This window comes from Carettochelys insculpta, chromosome 2 (assembly GCF_033958435.1).
Source record: "Carettochelys insculpta isolate YL-2023 chromosome 2, ASM3395843v1, whole genome shotgun sequence".
Taxonomy (NCBI): domain Eukaryota; kingdom Metazoa; phylum Chordata; order Testudines; family Carettochelyidae; genus Carettochelys; species Carettochelys insculpta.
This window is the reverse complement of record NC_134138.1, coordinates 252,875,136-252,894,377: the sequence shown is the minus strand read 5'-3', so window position 1 is coordinate 252,894,377 and position 19,242 is coordinate 252,875,136. Positions and strand designations below refer to the sequence as shown.

The window sequence follows — 19,242 nt, the reverse complement described above, 5'->3', positions numbered from 1 at the left end:
GCTCTCTCCTGTCAGCATAAGGTAGCTATATGAACACACCTGCAGTATAGCTGGGCCTCACATTTTTCAGACCTGAGAGTAGCTCCCTGTAGGCCTAGGACAATACTACAGGTGACAAAAATTGCTGGTTTCACTCTGTTGTTGAATGGCAGCAAAGGCAGGCAGTGGCGTTTCTTTGGGGAAGAGGGAAAAGAGGAGGACTGGAAGAGATTATAAGCAGAACATATACTGTAGATTGTTGTTATATCATAAGTGAAACTGGAAACAAATAGTTGTGTTTTCAGGAAGGACTTAGAATGCGATATCACCAGGGCTCAGAAGTGGAAGCTGACTGCCTAGAATGTCCTACATGTCCTCCTTCCTACACTTCTGCTTACCTACCACATTCAAATATTGCTAATGAGGTACTTCCCTCATCCAACCTGTCAACTGCTGCAGCTGGCAAGGTCGGGAATAGAGTACAATAAAAGCCACGTATCCTTGTTGTAGCAGCCAGGCAATTAAATGAGTGATACAGTAATAAAGACAAATCCAAGAGAGTTTAGAGTGAGAGAAGATGAGTGGAAGGGTGTGCGTGCACACTCCTATTCAGTGGAGAGAGGGGGAGAAGGTTGGGGGGAATTCAAACATAGTGAATATTTATTAGTTGGTGGCTGATTTAAAAGGGGGTGTCTAGGGCCAGCATCTGGTACAAACCCCAGCTCCCACCTCTTTCCTGGGAGATGAAAAGAGGGGACTGGACTTCTCAATAGGGCATTTCTCCCAGAAAACCTCCATGCCCCTAAGCTATGTAGTCGCTTCTAGCAATTTGGCTTAATCTCCTGGCTAGTTGGGCTCTCTCATATTTGTAAATGGCTGCAGTAATCTCTTTGGGACCTCAGGTTGCTCAATTAATTTAAGAAAAATATTTCATAAGGTAAAGGTGCTTAAGATACTGTAATTGTGCTTATGAAACCAAAAAGTAGCTTTAAATAGTTGACTCTCCTGAACCTGCTAAGCAAGGAATAATTCAGGATGGTTTTCAAGAAATGCACTACAGCCCTGTATGGATATAAAATTGGTACCCACATCCACATTTGCATGTGTGAGTATCTGCATGCATGGATGCTCATACCCAGTGCTGTAGAGCAGATATCTGCAGGGCTCTATAGTAGACCCATTGCCTGCTAGGCAATTGTCTTGTGTATGCAGCCTTCTTTTAATCACAGTCACTTACCCAGAGTTTAAAAATGTACTTTTGTGTGAGGGGAAGAATATTCAGTCTACTTGATATTAATTTGCCATCTATTTGATTCCTTCAGATATGCCACTTCATGTACGGCGTAGCAGTGACCCTACATTGATTGGCCTCCCCACTTCTGTAAGTGATACTAATTTTTCTTCAGAAGAACCTTCCCGAAAAAATCCCACAAGATGGTCCACAACAGCAGGCTTCCTCAAGCAGAATACCCCTGGGATGCCCAGCAGTCATGACAGAAAGGTACGTTTTGGTTTATTTGTGGGTAAAGTTGTCTGAAACATGAGCAGTAGGTCTTCATTCCAGAGCTGCAATTTTATTATTTTCACGTATTTTCAAACTTTATATCCTCTTCATCTAGTGAACGTGAAACGCCACAAGAATGACCCTCTTCATGGTAGGATGTGCAGTGTTCTTGAACATATTGTCGCATACTCACTAATGTCTTGATGTTTGCCACTACCTTTATTTGGTGCTTTGAATTCTCAGTGCTTGTGTAGAGCATACCTGAAATGCTGATAAACATTTTCCTTGAATCTGAGTGGGCCACTTCTGAGATGTGCCTGATTTTCTCCAGTCTCCTCTTAAATCTTTATGGTACTCTAGACTCTCTATATGGTAGTGCAGAACACTGAATGCCTGCCAGTCAGCTGTCTATTTATATCTTTTTATTGTAGTAAATTAATGTTTCCAATTTTCAGTTTCAGAACTGCAACTTGAGTAATACAAAGTAAAAATGGCATAGTTTGTGTTCATGGGGTAACTTAACTAAAGCTGAAACAGTCTCTTTCATATTTTCATTTAGAATTCACTGTAGTAGATTGGTGCAGAGCTAGTCTGCAAAAACTAAGCAGCTGGACAGGGAAAGATGGAAGGCGATAGTAAGAGAGGCATCAGACACCAATGGGCACTGAGCCCATGGTTGATGATGATGATCTGTATGTGAGAGACACTGGTAACTAAAAAAGCCACCATGAATCTTGTTTCTGCATGCAGGTTATTTTTTACCATAAAAGCTGAAAGGGTTTTTTTTTTTTTTTGTTTTTTTTTTTAATTTGTTTGGTTTTGTAAAGTTGCCTGTTATCTTTTCTCTCCCCTGACTGTAATGGTGAAGTTGTCTAACTTTGCTTCTAATGGAAATTGATTATTCAGATGAGACGTTACAGTTTGTTTTACCATTGTGACTATATACACAAATGAAAAAGGGATAGAACATTTGAACTCTGATATTTTAGAAATGGTTTTCTTTTTAAAATGGGCGATTTGGTTAATCCCAGCACCTGATTTCAAATGCTATATTACCAGATTAAATGTTACATAAAACAGCAGAAATGTAACAGAGTCAGGGCTATGTTCTCTGACAAAGACCTACATATGTATATTGCAACAGAATTTTCCTTTCTCCTGTGGTATTTTTCCATCTTTTTAAAATTAAAAGCCCTACCTATAAAAAGGATCTACATTGAAGTATCATGCAGTGAGTATAAATGTCTAGAGCCAAATTTCTGAAGGAGCCTCAGTCTGGTTCTACAATTGACTATGTGTGCAAATTATAGCATTTAGATGTCTACTTGATCTGCAAGTCAAATCTGATAGTTAAATGTCTAATTTCTGTCACTTGCACCTGTGCTTGATTGTGTACACAACATTAGAAGCCATTTTAAAAAATTTAGCTTTGGCTTTTTTAACTTTAAAAAGAACAAAATGGGTTGGAGAATTATCTGTGCAAAATGCTAACATCTTATCTCAATTTATCTGAAATGCTAATGAGGTTACATTTTATTACTCAAAAAACATCGGTATTGAAAAAAGGGCCATACGTAGCATGAACAGCCTCCTTGTGTGTCTTAAGTTAGTGTTTGGAGTGATTTAAACAGCAGCCTAGCTTCCACTCCAGCCTCCATGCATCATTAGCTGTTCAGCATGTACTTACTCTTGATTTTCTTGAAAATATTTGAAGTGCACTGAAGCATGGCGTCTCTGGAAATGACCATGGTGACCAAAGTGGAAAGGAATTGAATTGATCTAATGTAGTGATGGGAAGCTGGCACAAGAGAGCATTAAATCAGGAAGATGGGAGAGAATTAGTGTAGGTTAGTAAAGCAGATCTTGATAATGTATTTTTTAAAAGGCATTTTCTTACATACCATCTGTGTTAATCTTTTGAGCGAAGCCGATCACTCGGAGGATTAGTTTCTGTAGTATTAGGCAAGATGTTGCAAACAATTGAAAATAAACAATCCAGTCAACTGCCTATGTAAACATTTTGTACATTAATTTTGTTCTTAGTGCAGTTGTATTAATTTAAATAGATGTCTATTTTACTGCAGAGGATCTCAGTTATGGCTCTTTATAATATTTCTCAGTATCTCTTCTCCATTATCAGTGGTATAGAATTGTAGCTACAAATCTTTATTTCATTTGTGTCCTTAATATAAAATGTGCAAATGCCTCAGTTTTGAGGTCTCTGTCAGGTAGCCCTGGGCGACTGATAGGCTATGGCCATGCAGCAAAGTTATTTTGAGATAGCAGCCATTATATCAAAATAACTGACGGTGTCTACACTATGCGCACGCTATTTTGAAATAAATTGAAAATAGCAGGCGTGTTATTTTGAGTTTTATAAACCTCATTGCATTAGGAATAACTCCTATTTCAGAATAGCTATATTGAAATAGGTGCTGTTAAGACTTGGAATAGCACTATTTCGAAATGAACTATAATGGTGTTCAATGGCACTGTTTTGAAATAAGCACAAAGGCTGCATCTGCACTAGCAAGTTCTTTTGAGAGAAATTTTTCAAAAGGGGTCTCTTTCTAACTGTCCACTGGAGGGTCTACACACAAAAAGTGTTCTTCAAAAGTAAATCAAAAGAAAGTGGCACTCCTTTTGAAATCGCTCTTCCTTTCCCATTTCAGGAAGAGTGCCCCATTTTGAAAGCTGTTTTTGAAGGAAAATGTGTGTAGTCATTCCACAGACTCTCTTTTTCGAAAGAGCAGTCCTCACGGGGCCTAGTTTTTCAATCCCCAGCCCATTCTTTTGAAAGAGTGGGGCTGTGTGGACACTCTTTATCAAAAGAGTGGACCTATTTTTTGATCCGTTCTTTTGTACGTGAAGGCGCTCTTTCAAAAGAAGTTCTTTTGGAAGAGATCTTCCGGAAGGGCTTCTTTCGAAAGATCTCTGTAGTGTAGACATAGCTAAAGTGTCTGGACATGCTATTTCAAAATAGCTTGGTGCTATTTTGAAATGCATTTTGAAATGCATTATTATGTGCAGTGGTTATTTCGAAATAAACTATTTTCAGAGTGAATTATTTCAAAAATAACACTGCTGTGTAGATATAGCCATACCTCTTGCTCTTGCAACATGTAAAACAATTCTGCATAGAGATTTTTATAGATACTTAGACTATCTGGCCAGTAGGAGCCTGCCACTTAAGATTTAAGATTTCTTCTTTATGCATCCAGATAATGACAGGGATGGACCTGTCTTGTTCCAAACTATTTCATTGCATATGTAAGAAAAGTGCAATTCCAGCAAAGTAGACAGAGAGTTCTTAGTTTTTCTTTGACTGATGTCCCCATAGGTGCTCTGCTGTAGCTGCTGTGCTCATCCTGATGCTACAGATCGGAGACTCTTTATAGCTGTATTTAGGTGGTCTGTGCATGCGCTTCTGCTGCGTTTCTCCATTTGCACTCTCTTGATCATGTGGAGGGACTGGCTCAGGCCAGTTCCTCTCAATCACCCCAGGCCTGCAGATGGAGCTAACTGCCTCTCCTCAACTTGACATCATGAGACTGAATATTCTTTTTCAAGTGATGTCCCTGTGGGTGCTCCACTGTAGGTTCAGGGCTCATGCCGGCTTGACAGATCAGACTTTTCATAGCTGTATCTAGCCAGTCTGCGCATGCGCTGCTGCTGTGTCTCTCTGTTTGCGCTATTTTGATCATGTGTGGACCAGCTGAAGTCTGTTCCTCTCGACTGCCCCAGGCTGCAGACGGCGCTAACTGCATCTCCTCAACTTGATGTTGTGAGGCTGAATATTCCTTTTAAAACTCTGTAGATAGTTCTCCTCTGTAGTTATTCATTTTCTGTTCGTCATTCCTTAAAAGAAAAAGAAGTTTAAAATTACTGTTGTTGGACTTAAACCTTATAGTTAAGTTTTATTAGACCTGTTCATTGTTAACAGTTGTATAACTGTGGTTAAAGAACTGATAGTGTGGAGCCCTTGCATCATGCCGGGCTCTCAAGGGTTCAAGAAATGTGAACAATGCCAGGAAGCAATGCCTGTCTTGGATGGCCACTCCGAGTACATTAAGTGCTTGGGAGAGGGTCACATCCCTCAAAATACCAGCACTGCACGAAGCTAACTGCTCGAGCTCAGCGTGATCGAGAAATTCACCTAAAAATGATATTGTTTGACAAGGCTTTTCAACCTCCAATTGAAGAGCCCATTGCAGCTCAGGAGCAACCTCTAATGAAACGTAGGGCTTCCTCCCCACCTACTTTGCCCTCCAAGAAGTCTAAGACCTCACCCACCCGGTCGTTGCCTGCTATCTCGCAGAGAAGTCCTGGAGCTGTAACAAAGCCTGGCACTTTCGGCACTGCTTTGGTTAAACCTAAGCTGGCCATGAGCAGCAAGGCATGAGATACCCTTGCTCTTCCTGTGCTGCAGCTTGCTGATCAGCTCGCTGCAGTGTTTCTGCTTCTGCTGTAGAGCTGTGAGGAAAGTGAGGAGTAGAGAACAGCATTCAGCCACTGATACAGAACAGTGGTGTTGGTTGCAGCCCTTCACTCCTAAGCATATGAGTAGGTGAGAGGAGGAATGGCTGACAGGTGGAGACACCACAAAGTTTAATGTATCAGGTCAGAAGATTTCTCGTGGGCTCAGAGAGGACACCAGGTTTACACCCTCCTGGGTAGGCAGGATATGGAACACCAAGACAGCAGTATGGGTTCCAGGGAGAATGGAAGAGAGGAGACGGCAGTGGGATTGCCACTGTCCCGACAAGATTACAGGAAGGTGGGCTATGGGGCAGCAGCTTTGGGCAGTAGGAAATGTAGGGTTTTGGGTTCCTTAGGAAGAGAGAATGAGGAGAGAATGAGATGTTCCACAAGGACCATGGGAAAATCAGGCCTGCTAGTGCTGTCAGCCACCCTCCAGTGGCCTGGCTTGGATGTAGCAGGCAGTCAGGCTGTTTGCTTAATCCAGGAAACAGAATCAGCTGTCCCTGACCTGAGACGTTTATAGGTTTGATGAACTTTGAATGTCAGGATGTTTAGAAGCAAACCCAGGCTCTGTCAGAGATTCTTTCCTCTCTGCTTTTGTTGCTTTAGTGACATTGCAGTGCCTTGAGGACCGCCCCTCCCATGTATTAATGTGATGTCATAATACATGGTAGTGGAGTGAAAAAAGCAGATTTTGGTGTGTTTTGTTGTTCGTCTTTGCCATCTGGGAAAGCAGCTTGAAAGTGTATTAATTTTTAAGTGTTCCCAGTGGAGAGGCTCTTTAAATACACTCTTTAGTGAACCCCAAGGCTTCTATTTACATGAAGGCTTTACTTCTGGTGAAGGATTCTAATGTTGGCAATTACTCTCCAATGAATAGTAACATAAAGGTAGATATGTTAGTCTGTACTCCAAGAAAACAAAACAGCAGAAGTGTGGCACTTTATTTTGTTAGTCTTTTAAAGTGCTACCTTTCTGCTGTTTTACTCTCCAATGAGTGATCCCCACATACGTGAGAAATCTCACTGAAGTAGAGCTTCTCTTTTGAGTAAACATTTAGTGTTAGGACCATGTTCTCAACATCTTTCTTTGGAAATTATATTTCTTGAGAACTTTTTGTGGTCATGATCCCTTTTTCTCCAGTCCTTTCACCAACTTACTTTGAATAATTTTGGAATTTTTTTAATTATATGTAGCACATCAACATTAGCAGTAATTAAGGGCTCAAGTTAATTCAAATGTTTTCATGTCATTCCTTGCAAATTGTAATTGTAATTTTGATTTTTTTTTAAGTCCTCCACATAAAACCAATATCTACTACATGTATGGTCTGGCACAATAAAATATCTAGTGGTAGTTTGACTTTCTGAATAATTATTACACATTGAATCACAAACTTAAAAATTAATAAATTACTGTCCAAGCAAGCAATTGTATAGCTTTAGTAATGCGAGCTGAGTTGGTGCAAAACACCATCGAGGTTTTTTCCACTCAGATGCTATATCTTGGCTGCCAGTGCCATATGCATCACCATGCTATATGAACATCAGGAGTCGTATCTTATCTCTATTGACGATTACAGATTAGTTCAGCTCTTTTCTTCTCAGTAGGCTCAGCAGGTACCTTTTTCTTGTGTGCATTACTAAACATTAAACGTGCTTTGATTCTGTGTCACTGGAATACACAAGGTTTGTCTGTTAACTTCATTTGCTCACACAAAGAAATGGTATGGGCATTTGGCTTCTAAAGAAATTACCCTAATTTGCTTTCCTTGGAGTTGAGTAATATGTTGTTGAATTAAACGTCAACATTGCTGCCATAACCCGCCAAAGTGAAAATGTGTACTGAGATGAAAGAGAGGTCAAGAGAGGGGAAGGAGAGGGGAAAATGGATGTGCCTTGACTTGCTCGTACTCTGTCTTTCACTCACATTCATATACCTCAAGCAAAGCAAATAGCACATTGTATGCTCTGCAGGGGTGGATCAGTAACAGCAACCACACAGCTGAATTTACCTGGTGTGCAGATTTTCTTCTATTTGTATTTACCATTTAGTCAGCATCTAGCTTTGTTTCAGAGGGCTCACCTTCACATACTTCACTAATGGAAAGAATGGTCTAATCTGCTTGAATAAATGAAGCAATCTTTCCTGTCATTCTGGTTTGGAATCTCATGCCACTAGGGAGAAAGGTAATGAATGTGGGAAGCATATGGAAATACTTGAAAAATAAATCTCCCATCATTTGTCAAGTCCCTCAATTATAATGCATTGAATGTCTTCTCCTCCTCCTCCTGCAGAGGTACTTGTTGACTCTTCTTCCAGTGGTAACCCAATGGATGCTCCACTGGAGGTGTGGCTGTTTCCCTGCACTGCTGATGGATAAATTTTAGTAGCAGTGTGTCCTATATTCATTGCTCCTGCCTTGCCAGGAGGCTAGCCAACTAACACAGGAAATCCTATCCCTCACTTCCTTCTCTACTGCTCCTGCATAGAGATGGACCTGGAGTTGTTCCTTCACACATCATTAACTCCCTTTAGAGTTGTTAATTTTAGCTGTTCTTGGAGTTTTTCTGTGTTACCTTGTCTGACAAAGTGGGGTTTAGCCCACAAAAGCTTATGCCCAAATAAATTTGTTAGTCTTTAAGGTGCCATGGGATTCCTTGTTGCTTTAGCTGAATCAGACTAAAATTGTTACCTGTCTGAACCTTGTTTGCCTTTTGTTGGCTGTGCCAAAGAGGAAACTGTTTCCCCTAGGCCAACCCTGATGGAGAGGGACCCACCTGGAAAGAGAGAGAGACAGCTTCCTGGGCTTCAGAAAACTTCTCAGCTGCAAACTCGACTGTGCACCCTCAGCCTAGAGTGGAGTGCCCGTAGAAGAACTGTAAGAAGAAAAAAGTAGTAGTTATTCACTTTGTGCAGTAATAATGGTTCTTAAAGACATCTCAGTGGTGTCCCTGTGGATCCTCCACAACCTACTTTCCTCCATCTTACCTCGGAGTTCTGGTAGCTGGAACTCTGTAGTAGAGAAGAAACTGAGGAGGGAAAGCTCAGGCACTGAACCAAGTGCTGCCAGTGTGTCAGATCAACAGAGCAGGGACACAGATGTGCCTGTGGTGGAGCACCCAGAGACACACATCTTGAAGAAATATCCTTATTTCACAAGGGGAGAAACTTAGTTTTCCTGCAGGGAATGGCCAGCGTAACAGAAATTGCTGAAAGAAGCAAGCCAGCAAAGTCAGCTGGGGTGGTAACATTCTTTTTGGGAAAACAGTGAATGATGCCACGCTTTTTGACACCTGCCTTTGTGTGTGTATGTCAAATGCTTAAAGTTTCTATTTACATTTCCCTTTTTATTTGGTACTGGAACATGTCAATATGTGAGAAGAGTGCTGTTGTGTGTGGTATGGAAGTTAAGTGAAAGCTGAACCACGTCTCTTGCTGTGAGACTTGTGCCTGTCTGATAGGTACGTTTGTATGTAACCTCTTCAAGCCAAAATTTTCCCATTGGTACAATAGATTTTTACTACAAAGAAGTTTGTAGCCATAGATATGTTGGTCAGGTATTAGCCTCATTGTACATCTTGAGTACCTGAATTCTAATGTTTGAGTGGATTGTGTAGGAGGTAGCTACAAAGATCAGATGTCAAACTAACTTGAATACTTATCTTTGATTCTTGGAGCTCTGAGCCTCACATTCCTACATGTAAAGTAGAGGACATTTTTAGTGTCTAAACATTTGTAAAATGCTATGCAACTAACAAGGGTGGCAATGGAGTTCTGGTTCTTGTCACTCTTATCTACTTGACTAAATCATTAGATTGCACGTTCAGCTCCCTTCCTTCAAAATTTGAAGTGTGAATTTTTGAGCATAAGTGGTAATTGAAGTGTTCAAATTTTAAAGAATATAGTTGGTGTAAAATTTCTTTGGGAATATTTTAAATTTTGGAAAAGTGCCCCAACTTGAAAGAAGTTTGGTGCATTTGAGAACAGGATAATTTGTACAAATAAAAATATCTTTGTTACTTTGCTCCAGCTTTGCTCAGGTAGAGCTTTAAAAAATTAGTTTTGTCATTTGTCATAGAGAGAGAATGCATTTAAAATTCTGAAATAATAAATCTATTGAAATAAGTTGTTTTGATGGAGAATAAAATGTATATGGGGCTACAGTGTGTCTGTATCTATTTATGCAGATGCTGTATGATAGGGTACTTTCCTGTGAGATGGTGATGAAATAGCTTAAATCAAATGTACTCCCAAGAACTTACAATAATATTAAAGAAAAAAAAATGGTGTGAGGTTTTCCTCTCACATAGTTTGAAGATTCATGAGTTTTCTGTCAAAGGTGATGCTGCTGTTTTAGAACAATAAAAATTAAAATCTGGTTCCTGTGGGTGATAGCATTCCCAACTTTCAAAACAAAACTAAATACATATTTCTCATCATTTTTATTTTGGTTTTCCCTCTTGCTGTGATGATTGATGAAATTGCTGCAGCAAGTTGGAAATGAGAGACATGAAATGAAATATCTCTTCTTAGTGCTTAGATTGGTAATTGGTAGTCCTATGCATATACTCCTTTGCCATTCTGTTTGCTGAGAGCTGCACACATAGACCACATTCTTCTGAGCGGGAGCCAAGAACCAACCAAGATCAGAAGTGACAAAGTCTGCAAAGATACTCTTTCAATCAAATGTTTGCTTTTAAGGTTTTTATTATTTCCCCTTTTTTTTCTTCCCCGTTACCTAATTTCACCCTGGGGCATACCTTTTCATGTTTATTTAGGAGACTCCATCCACTTACCCTTCTGTCCTAAAGAAAACAAACAGAGGAACATTATTATATGTCGGGGCAGAGGTGGGAGAAGCTGAAGATGATGTGTGCTTATCTGAAACCTGCCTTTAGTTCTCCCCCTTCCTGTGTGAAGTTGGGCAAGTTGTGTACTCCCTCTCTATTTCAGCTCCCAATCAGTAAAATGGGGTTGATACTAAAGAGCCTATGGTGAGCATAATTTTGAAAAATGTGTGGGTGCCTTCTCTTCTGTGGTTCTGGGAAGTCCAATGCTCAAGGTACATAAGAAGCTTTTCTTTTTCCTTAAGCATTTGTAAAAAGGGGAAGAGGAACGTGTCTTTTCATAACTGAGTCTCTCCAAGTATGTCTTCACTATGCAGAATATTGACCTGGCTAGGGTCGATCTTCCAGGGTTCCATATCATGCACCTAGTAGGTATGCATGAGATCAAACTATCTGGGTCAACAATGAACTGCTGTACTCCTCAATATTATGAGGAGTGAGGGAGATAAACAGGAGAGGTTCTCCTGTCAACCTCCCTCTGTGAGGATGGCCAGGTAAGTCATTATAGATTTTAGCCGTAGCTAGAATTGTGTAGCTACAGTCTACTTTAATGTGTAATGTAGACTTGACTTCTGTTTTGAAGGCCATGGTATTGACCTATTTACTTAAATCAGAGTTCTGTTCTATGTTTTATAAAGTTTGGCCAAACATCTGTCTGAAAGAGCTGTCAGTCAATTGAGCTGGTGAAATTAATGAGAGAGTGGCTGAGTACAAAGATCTCCTCTCCTCGGGCGTGACATATTGGCCTCCCTGCTGCCACTCAAGTCTTTAAATACCTGTCTCCTCAACATATCCATTGAGCTGGCAGAGGAAGTATGGAAAGTGTGGGGCTTGGCTGAGGAGACAGAATAATGGTTACCTCTTTTCTTTTTCATAACCCCTTGAGCAACTTCTTAGTGCCTACTAAACACTTTTTTTTTTTTTACACCTCCCACCAACTAATAGTATCCAGCTTTTCCACTTGGAAAATGTTGTCATCCCCAGATGAGGTATGGGCAAGTGGCACATACTCTTCAAATGGTAGTACTAATTTTGATGGGTTTGGCCCACAGTTTCCAGATTAGAGTTGTAGAGCACCATGTTTCCTGAGTCACGTTGAAACCCCTAGAATTCCTTTATGTGATTTTTGCCTATAATTATTATTACCATTGTATTTATTATTCCTTCTACCCAAAAAGATGTTTCATCAAAATACACAAAAAAGTAAATGACAGCAGTCCAGCATGCATGAGCAGCTGTACAAAAAAGAAATTAATCTGCAAGAGGGAGAAATGGCAAGGAAATAAGTAGATTTATGCTTATGCTCCCTACCCAGAGGGAAGGGGATACTGCCAAGCAATGGTGTCTATCTCACTTTTGTAATACAAGTCCAATACCAACCAACCTCTGGGTAAATGTGGGTACAAAACCAAATTCCTGAAGAAAATTGCAGAGTTGTGCTCAACTACCTTTTCTTTAATCTAGTTGGTATAAAAACCCATTTTTTCCCCTCTGTATGCATAACTGCATACTTAGGAAAGCTCTTTAGAGAGAGCTTGCAGGAAGGATGAGAAATAGTCACCTCCTGGTGTCACTGTGAGCCCAGCAATGGGGACACAGTTGAAAGTCCTGCATTTCTGCTGCACACAAGTAGTGTGAAGTTCTTCTGGACTGTTATGTGACAGAGGAATGCAGGATCCAACCTCAAAATATCTTAAATTTGCTTATTTAGACATCTTGCTAAGCTTAAAAGAAGTTAGACGCTTCAGAATGTTTCAGAGATGGTGACTGTATGGGTGTAGAAAACGAAAAACAACTTTTAAGGAGTTTTTATGGCTAACCAAATACGACACTCTTCAGTGTCTGAGTACATAGGTATTGTTTTTTTTTTAAATGTGTGCATCAGATGCAGAGACATTGTTTATGAAAACTTTCTTAAATATTCGATTCATCTCTTTTGGGAGAGAACAGTTGTAACTTGGGTTTTGATTTATGAAGCATACAGGCAGGAATAAGCTCTAGCTTCTGAATTGTAATCGCAGTACATCATTTGCCATATGCTGTTTTGTTTGTTTTTCAGTATCTTTAGTCAGATTCTACTGTGAAATTAATGAGTAAAAAAGAATCGGGGGGAAAACTTCTTCACAGCCCCGAGAGTCGGAGAAATATCCTCTGTAGCATGCTTGATAATTTTTGGTTTTGCATGTGTGCATACAAAGATCATGACATTTTTGGTTTTCATTTGTAAATAAGAGATCAATGGCACAAGTCTAATTGGCAGCCTAGTACATTTCACTTTACTCTGAATTTAATGCATGTCCTTCTATTTTGAGTATCTACATGTAACTGCACAGCTTTGGGAATTCATGAGCACAATGTATACGAAGTCTTTTCAAATGACTTCAGTGTTCCACATGCATAGTGTGTGGTCATCCTCCTAATCTGTTTCATTCATAGACGGGGAAAGGTCTTTTGCATCCCCTATGTTCTTTGTCAAAATATTAGGTAAGTGTTGTCTGCTTCCTGTAATAGCTTGTTTCAGTAACTGGAAATCACCCACATTCTAGGTCAGCATCTTCACATGAATGGAGAGGAGACAGTAAGCTAAGAAAATTGTATAAGTCTTGTTTCCTTCTAAAACAACGTTCAACGGGGTCTTCATATAGTGCAGCTAGAACTACTGTCTTGCTGAGCACTTGTTATGGCCTTCATCTGGTCCTTTTTACCTTCCAGTGTCATGTTTTAAAATCTTAAACTAGACAGACTGTTAAATTACACTGTATAATAATAAAATAAACTGAACTTACCCAGAGGGAAAGGGAGACTGCCAAGCAATGGCGTCCATTTCATTTAACATATTCAGATGCTTATAATAAATCACGCACTCACTGGTTGATAAAATTGGTTTCCATGTTTCCACTGAACTAAAATCTCCACATTTGGCACGCTAGCTCACAGAGAGCTGCTGACAAAAGAAAACATTCCAAATTTGACTTCTGTCAGACATCACAGAAAGGTCATCCCTTGTTTAATGGGCTCACTACACCTTGAGATGCCTACCAGGCTTATTAATACAGAACTGTGAATAATTCATTTCAGCTACAATACAGAAACTTATTTCCTGCATCCCTTAGTAGCAGCAGAAAGGCTTGGAGGCATCAGCAGTAATGGAAGAACTAAGTGAAGGAGAGGAGCCTGGGAGAGAACTACAAATATTGTTGGGTTTGCTTGTGTGAAGTATGGTAAAAGTTTTTTGTTTTGTTTTGGGGTGGGAAGAAAGAGGGTAGAAGAAAGTGTTAGGGAGTGGGTGAGCCCACCCCTTCAAGACCCTAGCTGTCCCTCAGCTTATCCCATTTGGTTAAGCCCTGGATCCTGAAACCCTGTGTCTGTAGTCCGTATCCCCTGTCCCCATGTGTCCCTGCATTCCCCTTCGCATTCAGCCCTGGCTTAGTACTTATACTTCTTCTTCGAGTGTCCCCGTGGGTGCTCCACATTAGGTGTCGGGCTTGCCCGGCGCCGCAGATCGGATCTTCCAAGCAGTTTCTGCCGGACTGCGCATGCGCCGGTGCGCGCCACTCCCCCGCGCGCTCCCGGACACGTGCGTGATCCAGTCCCCGCCAGTTCCTCTTAACGGCCGTCGGCTGCAGACGGAATCCGAACTAGGCTAAGGCCAAGTAGCGTATTCAATGACTTTAACTGTTTTTCTTTAAAGTTTTTCAAGTACTTAGGCTACTGCAAGTTAGCCGGTTGTTATTTTTCAAAAAAAAAAAAAAACAAAAAAAACAAAAAAAAAAAAACAAACTACAAGCGGGACAGCTTCAATCCAGTCCCAGTAACAAGCGCCGGAGGCCAGGAGCATCGGGCTGTCAGCCCTCCTGCTGAGGCAGGCCGTCGGACGGGGAAAACAGCACAGGGAAGGTGCTAAGTACCCGCTTAACAACTGAAAGACTCACCAACAATGTCCTCTTCAGGATTTAAAAAAATGTGAGTCCTGCCCAGAGGCGATTAAGGAGAGACAGGGAGATGCGGCTTAAAATGCTGCTTTTGATAAGGCCCTCCAGCCAGACGTGCCGGAGCGGCCGCAGCAGGAGGGACCCTCTGGGGCCCATAAAAGGAAAGCTGCCTCCCTCACTCCATCAGCGCAAAAACGGAGGAAAGTCTCCCCAACCCAATCCCTGCCGGCAGCAACAGCGAGCGGGACGGGAGGAGCGAGCAGCCCCCAGCCGCAGCAACAGCTGATCGGCGGCGGCACGGAGAGCCACGTGGAAGCGGCTCAGCCTCCGATAATCAGCCAGCCGCCCCGCACCGCAGGCAGGGCGGTGGCTTAAAACTGCTTTTCATAAGGCCGTCCAGCCAGACGTGCCGGAGCGGCCGCAGCAGGAGGGACCCTCCGGGGCCCATAAAAGGAAAGCTGCCTCCCTCACCCCACCAGCGCAAAAATGGAGGAAAGTCTCCCCAGCCCGATCCCTGCCGGCAACAATAGTGAGCGGGACGGGAGGAGCGAGCAGCCCCCAGCCGCAGCAACAGCTGATCGGCGGCGGCACGGAGAGCCACGTGGAAGCAGCTCAGCCTCCGATAATCAGCCAGCCGCCCTGCACCGCAGGCAGGGCGGCGGCTAAACAAGTGCCGGTACCGGCGGCACCGCAGGCAGCGGCACCGACCCCCGGAGAACCGGCGGTGCAGAGCGCACAGGCGCACAGCCTGCAGGCACCGGAGGACACCGCACCTGCGGCACCGCCCTCGAGCGTGCTGAGTTCGGTGCGGACGGGGCCGAGATCCCCTGTACGTCAGGGGGCGGAGTTACCTCCTCAAGGGAGGGGGAAGGCTGCACACAAGAGGAGGCATTGCAGCCCCTCTCCGCACAGGGCTGTGGAGTTGCTTTCTCACAGCCCTCTGCTTATGTTGCAGACTCCAACCAGAAGGCAGGGGTCCCCCCTAGCCTACCCGGAGCCCCCTTCTCCATTTTTTGCAACCAGCCTCACCCTGGCTGGGACCACCTTCACCCTTCCTGGGGTTTGAACCGCTGGACTATTATGCAAAATCGCTCTCTCCAGCCCTCCCCCAGACGCAGAGGGTATGCACCTTCCCAAGAACAGTGCCTATACTGCCATGGTCGCCCCTACCACGTGGGGCATAGACACCATCGGCTATCTACTAGGGAAAGATCCCCACAAACGATCTCGTACCCCCCGAGGGCAATTGCGACCGGGGACAGAGACTCAAGCATCTCAGGGGGGACTGGTTATGGAACCCCGAGATTTTCCCTCGCAAACCTCTAGTGAGAGGGTGTACCATCACCAGCAGGAACCGGAAGGGTCCACAGAGACGTACCCCAGCGGTTCCTCGCTCTCCTCCCTGGATGAGGCTACGGCCCCGGGCGACGTCCATCCTCCGGACGATCTCAAACAGTTCCAAGAGCTGTTTTACGAGGGTGGCCTTCACGCAAGGCATCCAGACAGCTAAGGTGCAAGAGAAACACCATAAGCTCCTCAAATATCTGAGACCTCCGGCCTCCTCCAAAATAGCAATACCGCTTGATGACGCAATCTTGGAGTCTGCCACTATGATACGGCAGACTCCTGCGACTATTCCGCCTGTCCACAAGAGAGCGGAAAAAAAACAAAAACAAAAAACTTCGTGCCGACAAAGGGCACGGAGTTCCTGTTCAGCCACGCACAACCAACTTCCTTGGTGGTGGAGTCGTCGCAATGTGGGTGAACAGACAAACATGCCAAAAAGCTAGAGCTGTTGGGCAGAAAGGTCTACTCCTCCTCCACTCTACTGTTGCAAATGGCAAATTACGCAGCGCATCTAGCGAACCATAATTTCGATAACCACATTAGGTTAACCTCCCTCATGGACTCGCTTCCAGAGGGCAAGAAACCAGTGCTCAAGGCCATCATGCAAGAAGGCTACGCGGCCTCGAGGACGGGAGTTCAGATCGCCGTGGATGTTGCGGACTCAGCAACAGCGTCCCCAGTACCACAGGGGTTACGAGCAAGGGCGACGTCAATGCCACGACCTCCACCCAGGCCCCACCTCCAGGAGGCCTCCCACGTAGCGAGGCTCAAGCAGGAGGTAGACCATCTCATGCTCATAGGGGCAGTGGAAAGAGTGCCGGAGCAACTGCAAGGGAGAGGGTTCTACTCCAGGTACTTCCTCACGGGGAAAAAGACAGGAGGCGGGAGGTCCATCTTAGATTTTCGAGGCCTCAACCGGTACCTGCGCAAGCAACGCTTTCGGATGATCACAATCGCCTCCATCCTTACGGCACTAGACGATGGAGATTGGTTCGCAGCCCTCGACTTACAAGACGCGTATTTTCACATAACTATTCATCCGGCTCACCTACGATTCCTCTGGTTTTTCATGGTAGGCAAAGAACATTTTCAATACAAGGTCCTACCGTTTGGCCTCTCCTCGGCCCCCAGAGTCTTCACCAAGCCCTTGGCAGTGGTGTCAGCCTACCTGCACAGACAGGGGGTATTTATATTCCAGTATCCGGATGACTGCCTACTCAAAGGGGCCTCGAAGGAGGAGGTACTACGCCTGATATGCATCACAGCAGGCACGTTCTCTTCGCTCGGCCTGGTTATCAATCTGACAAAATCAAAGATAGACCCCACGCAGGACATAGAGTTCGTAGGGGCACGCATAAATTCTATTACAGCGAGGGCGTATCTACCAGAGACTCGCTTTCGGGCCGTTGGCTCCCTCGTGCAAGTCTTCACCTTCAGCCCTACGGTGCTGGTCCTGACGTGCTTACAGCTGCGGGGCCACATGGCAGCAGCGACGTTCGTAGAACAGAACGCCAGGTTACACATGCGCAGCATGCAGCACTGGCTGGCGAGCGTATACAACCCAGCAGCACACACTGTTCACAGGGTGGCGTTGCCCACAACAGAGGTGCGCAAATCCCTGCAATGGTGGGTGAACCCCGAGAACCTGCTAACAGGGGTACCCTTCCACCAACCACACATATTGGTTTCTTCTTACCACAGATGCCTCCTTAAGGGTGGGGAGCACACATGGGCGAAGAGGTGACGCAAGGGCTGTGGTCCTCCACGGAGCAGTCACTGCACACAAATATACTGGAGCTCAGAGCAGTGTTCGACGCCTGCAGACACTTTCGAGACCATATAAAAGGCAAAGTAGTCGGGATCAGTATAGACAATACCTCCACCATGTTTTATATAAATCGGCAAGGAGGAGCTCGGTCCCGTGCCTTATGTGGAGAAGCAGTCCGGTCATGAAACTGCTGCATCGCCAACAATATAACCTTGAAAGCCTCGTACTTCCCAGTCGCTCACGATGTGAAGGCAGACCAGCTGAGCACGCGTTTCGCACTCACGCACGAGTGGCAGATCCGTCCCGATCTGCTGCAACCGATTTTTCATGCATGGGGTTTTTCCCCACATAGACCTGTTTGCTACTCAGCACAACAAGAAGTGCCCGCGATTCTGCTCCAGGGCAGGACTGGGACGGGGGTCCCTGAGGGACGCCTTCGCGATCTCATGGAGGGGCCCCCTGCTTTACACTTTCTCTCCCACAGTGCTCATCCACAAAGTGTTGCAGAAAGCCAGGAGGGGAAGGAGCCTGAATGATCCCGATAGTCCCAATGTGGGATCGACAGCAATGGTTCCCCCTACTCTTGCTCATGTCGGACCGGCCACCGATGCCCCTTCCGGTGGCGCCGGATCTGCTCATGCAAGCCCAGGGGTCCATAGTGCATCCGCACCCCCAAGGCCTGCGACTACAAACGTGGTTAATCCATGGCTCAGCTCCCTAGAGAGCACATGTACGGAGGAAGTGCAGCGAGTCCTAGAAAGTAGCAGGAGGACTTCCACCAGGAAGACCTACAAGCAGAAATGGACTCGCTTTACGGCATGGTGTTCTACCAAACGGCTAGCCCTGCTTTTCGGTGTCTATGGCTGTGATATTAGAGTATTTACTGGACCTCAAGAGAGGAGGACTCTCGCTATCCTCGTTTAAGGTCCACCTTGCCGCCTTTTTGGCATTCGGACATGGAGAGACAGGGCCCATGGTGTTCGCCCATCCCATGGTTACCAGGTTCCTTAAAGAGCTGGTAAACCTATACCCCCCTCGGAAACCGCTTCCACTTTCGTGGAACTTGGACCTGGTGCTTAATGCGAAAAGGGGACCACCTTTCGAGCCTTTGGCCACGGTTTCCCTCTGCCTCCTTATGATAAAGACGATCTTTCTTCTCGCAATCACGTCAGCTCGCAGGGTGAGCGAGCTTGCGGCAGTTACGGCAACGCCACCCTGCGCTGTTTTTTCCAAGGAGGCGGTAACCATACGGCTGCATCCAGCCTTTGTTCCCAAAGTTTCTTTCTGAGTTTCATACTAACGAACCTATTGTTTACCCTCGTTTTATCCAAAGCCTCATACCTCTAACAAAGAGGCGCGCCTACACCTCCTGGACGTGAG

The 19,242-nt window shown here is 44.3% G+C and overlaps 1 protein-coding gene across 7 annotated transcripts in view; it reads left to right on the top strand.

The window, feature by feature from the left end:
• The window catches only part of PARD3 (par-3 family cell polarity regulator), a 735,311-nt gene that overhangs the window by 322,020 nt on the left and 394,049 nt on the right, over positions 1-19,242 (top strand). For all 7 annotated transcript variants that reach the window (XM_074984984.1, XM_074984976.1, XM_074984978.1 and 4 more), the window contains exon 4: positions 1,302-1,480. In XM_074984984.1, coding sequence (XP_074841085.1) covers positions 1,302-1,480 — 179 coding nt within the window. The remainder of the gene's footprint in view (positions 1-1,301; positions 1,481-19,242) is intronic.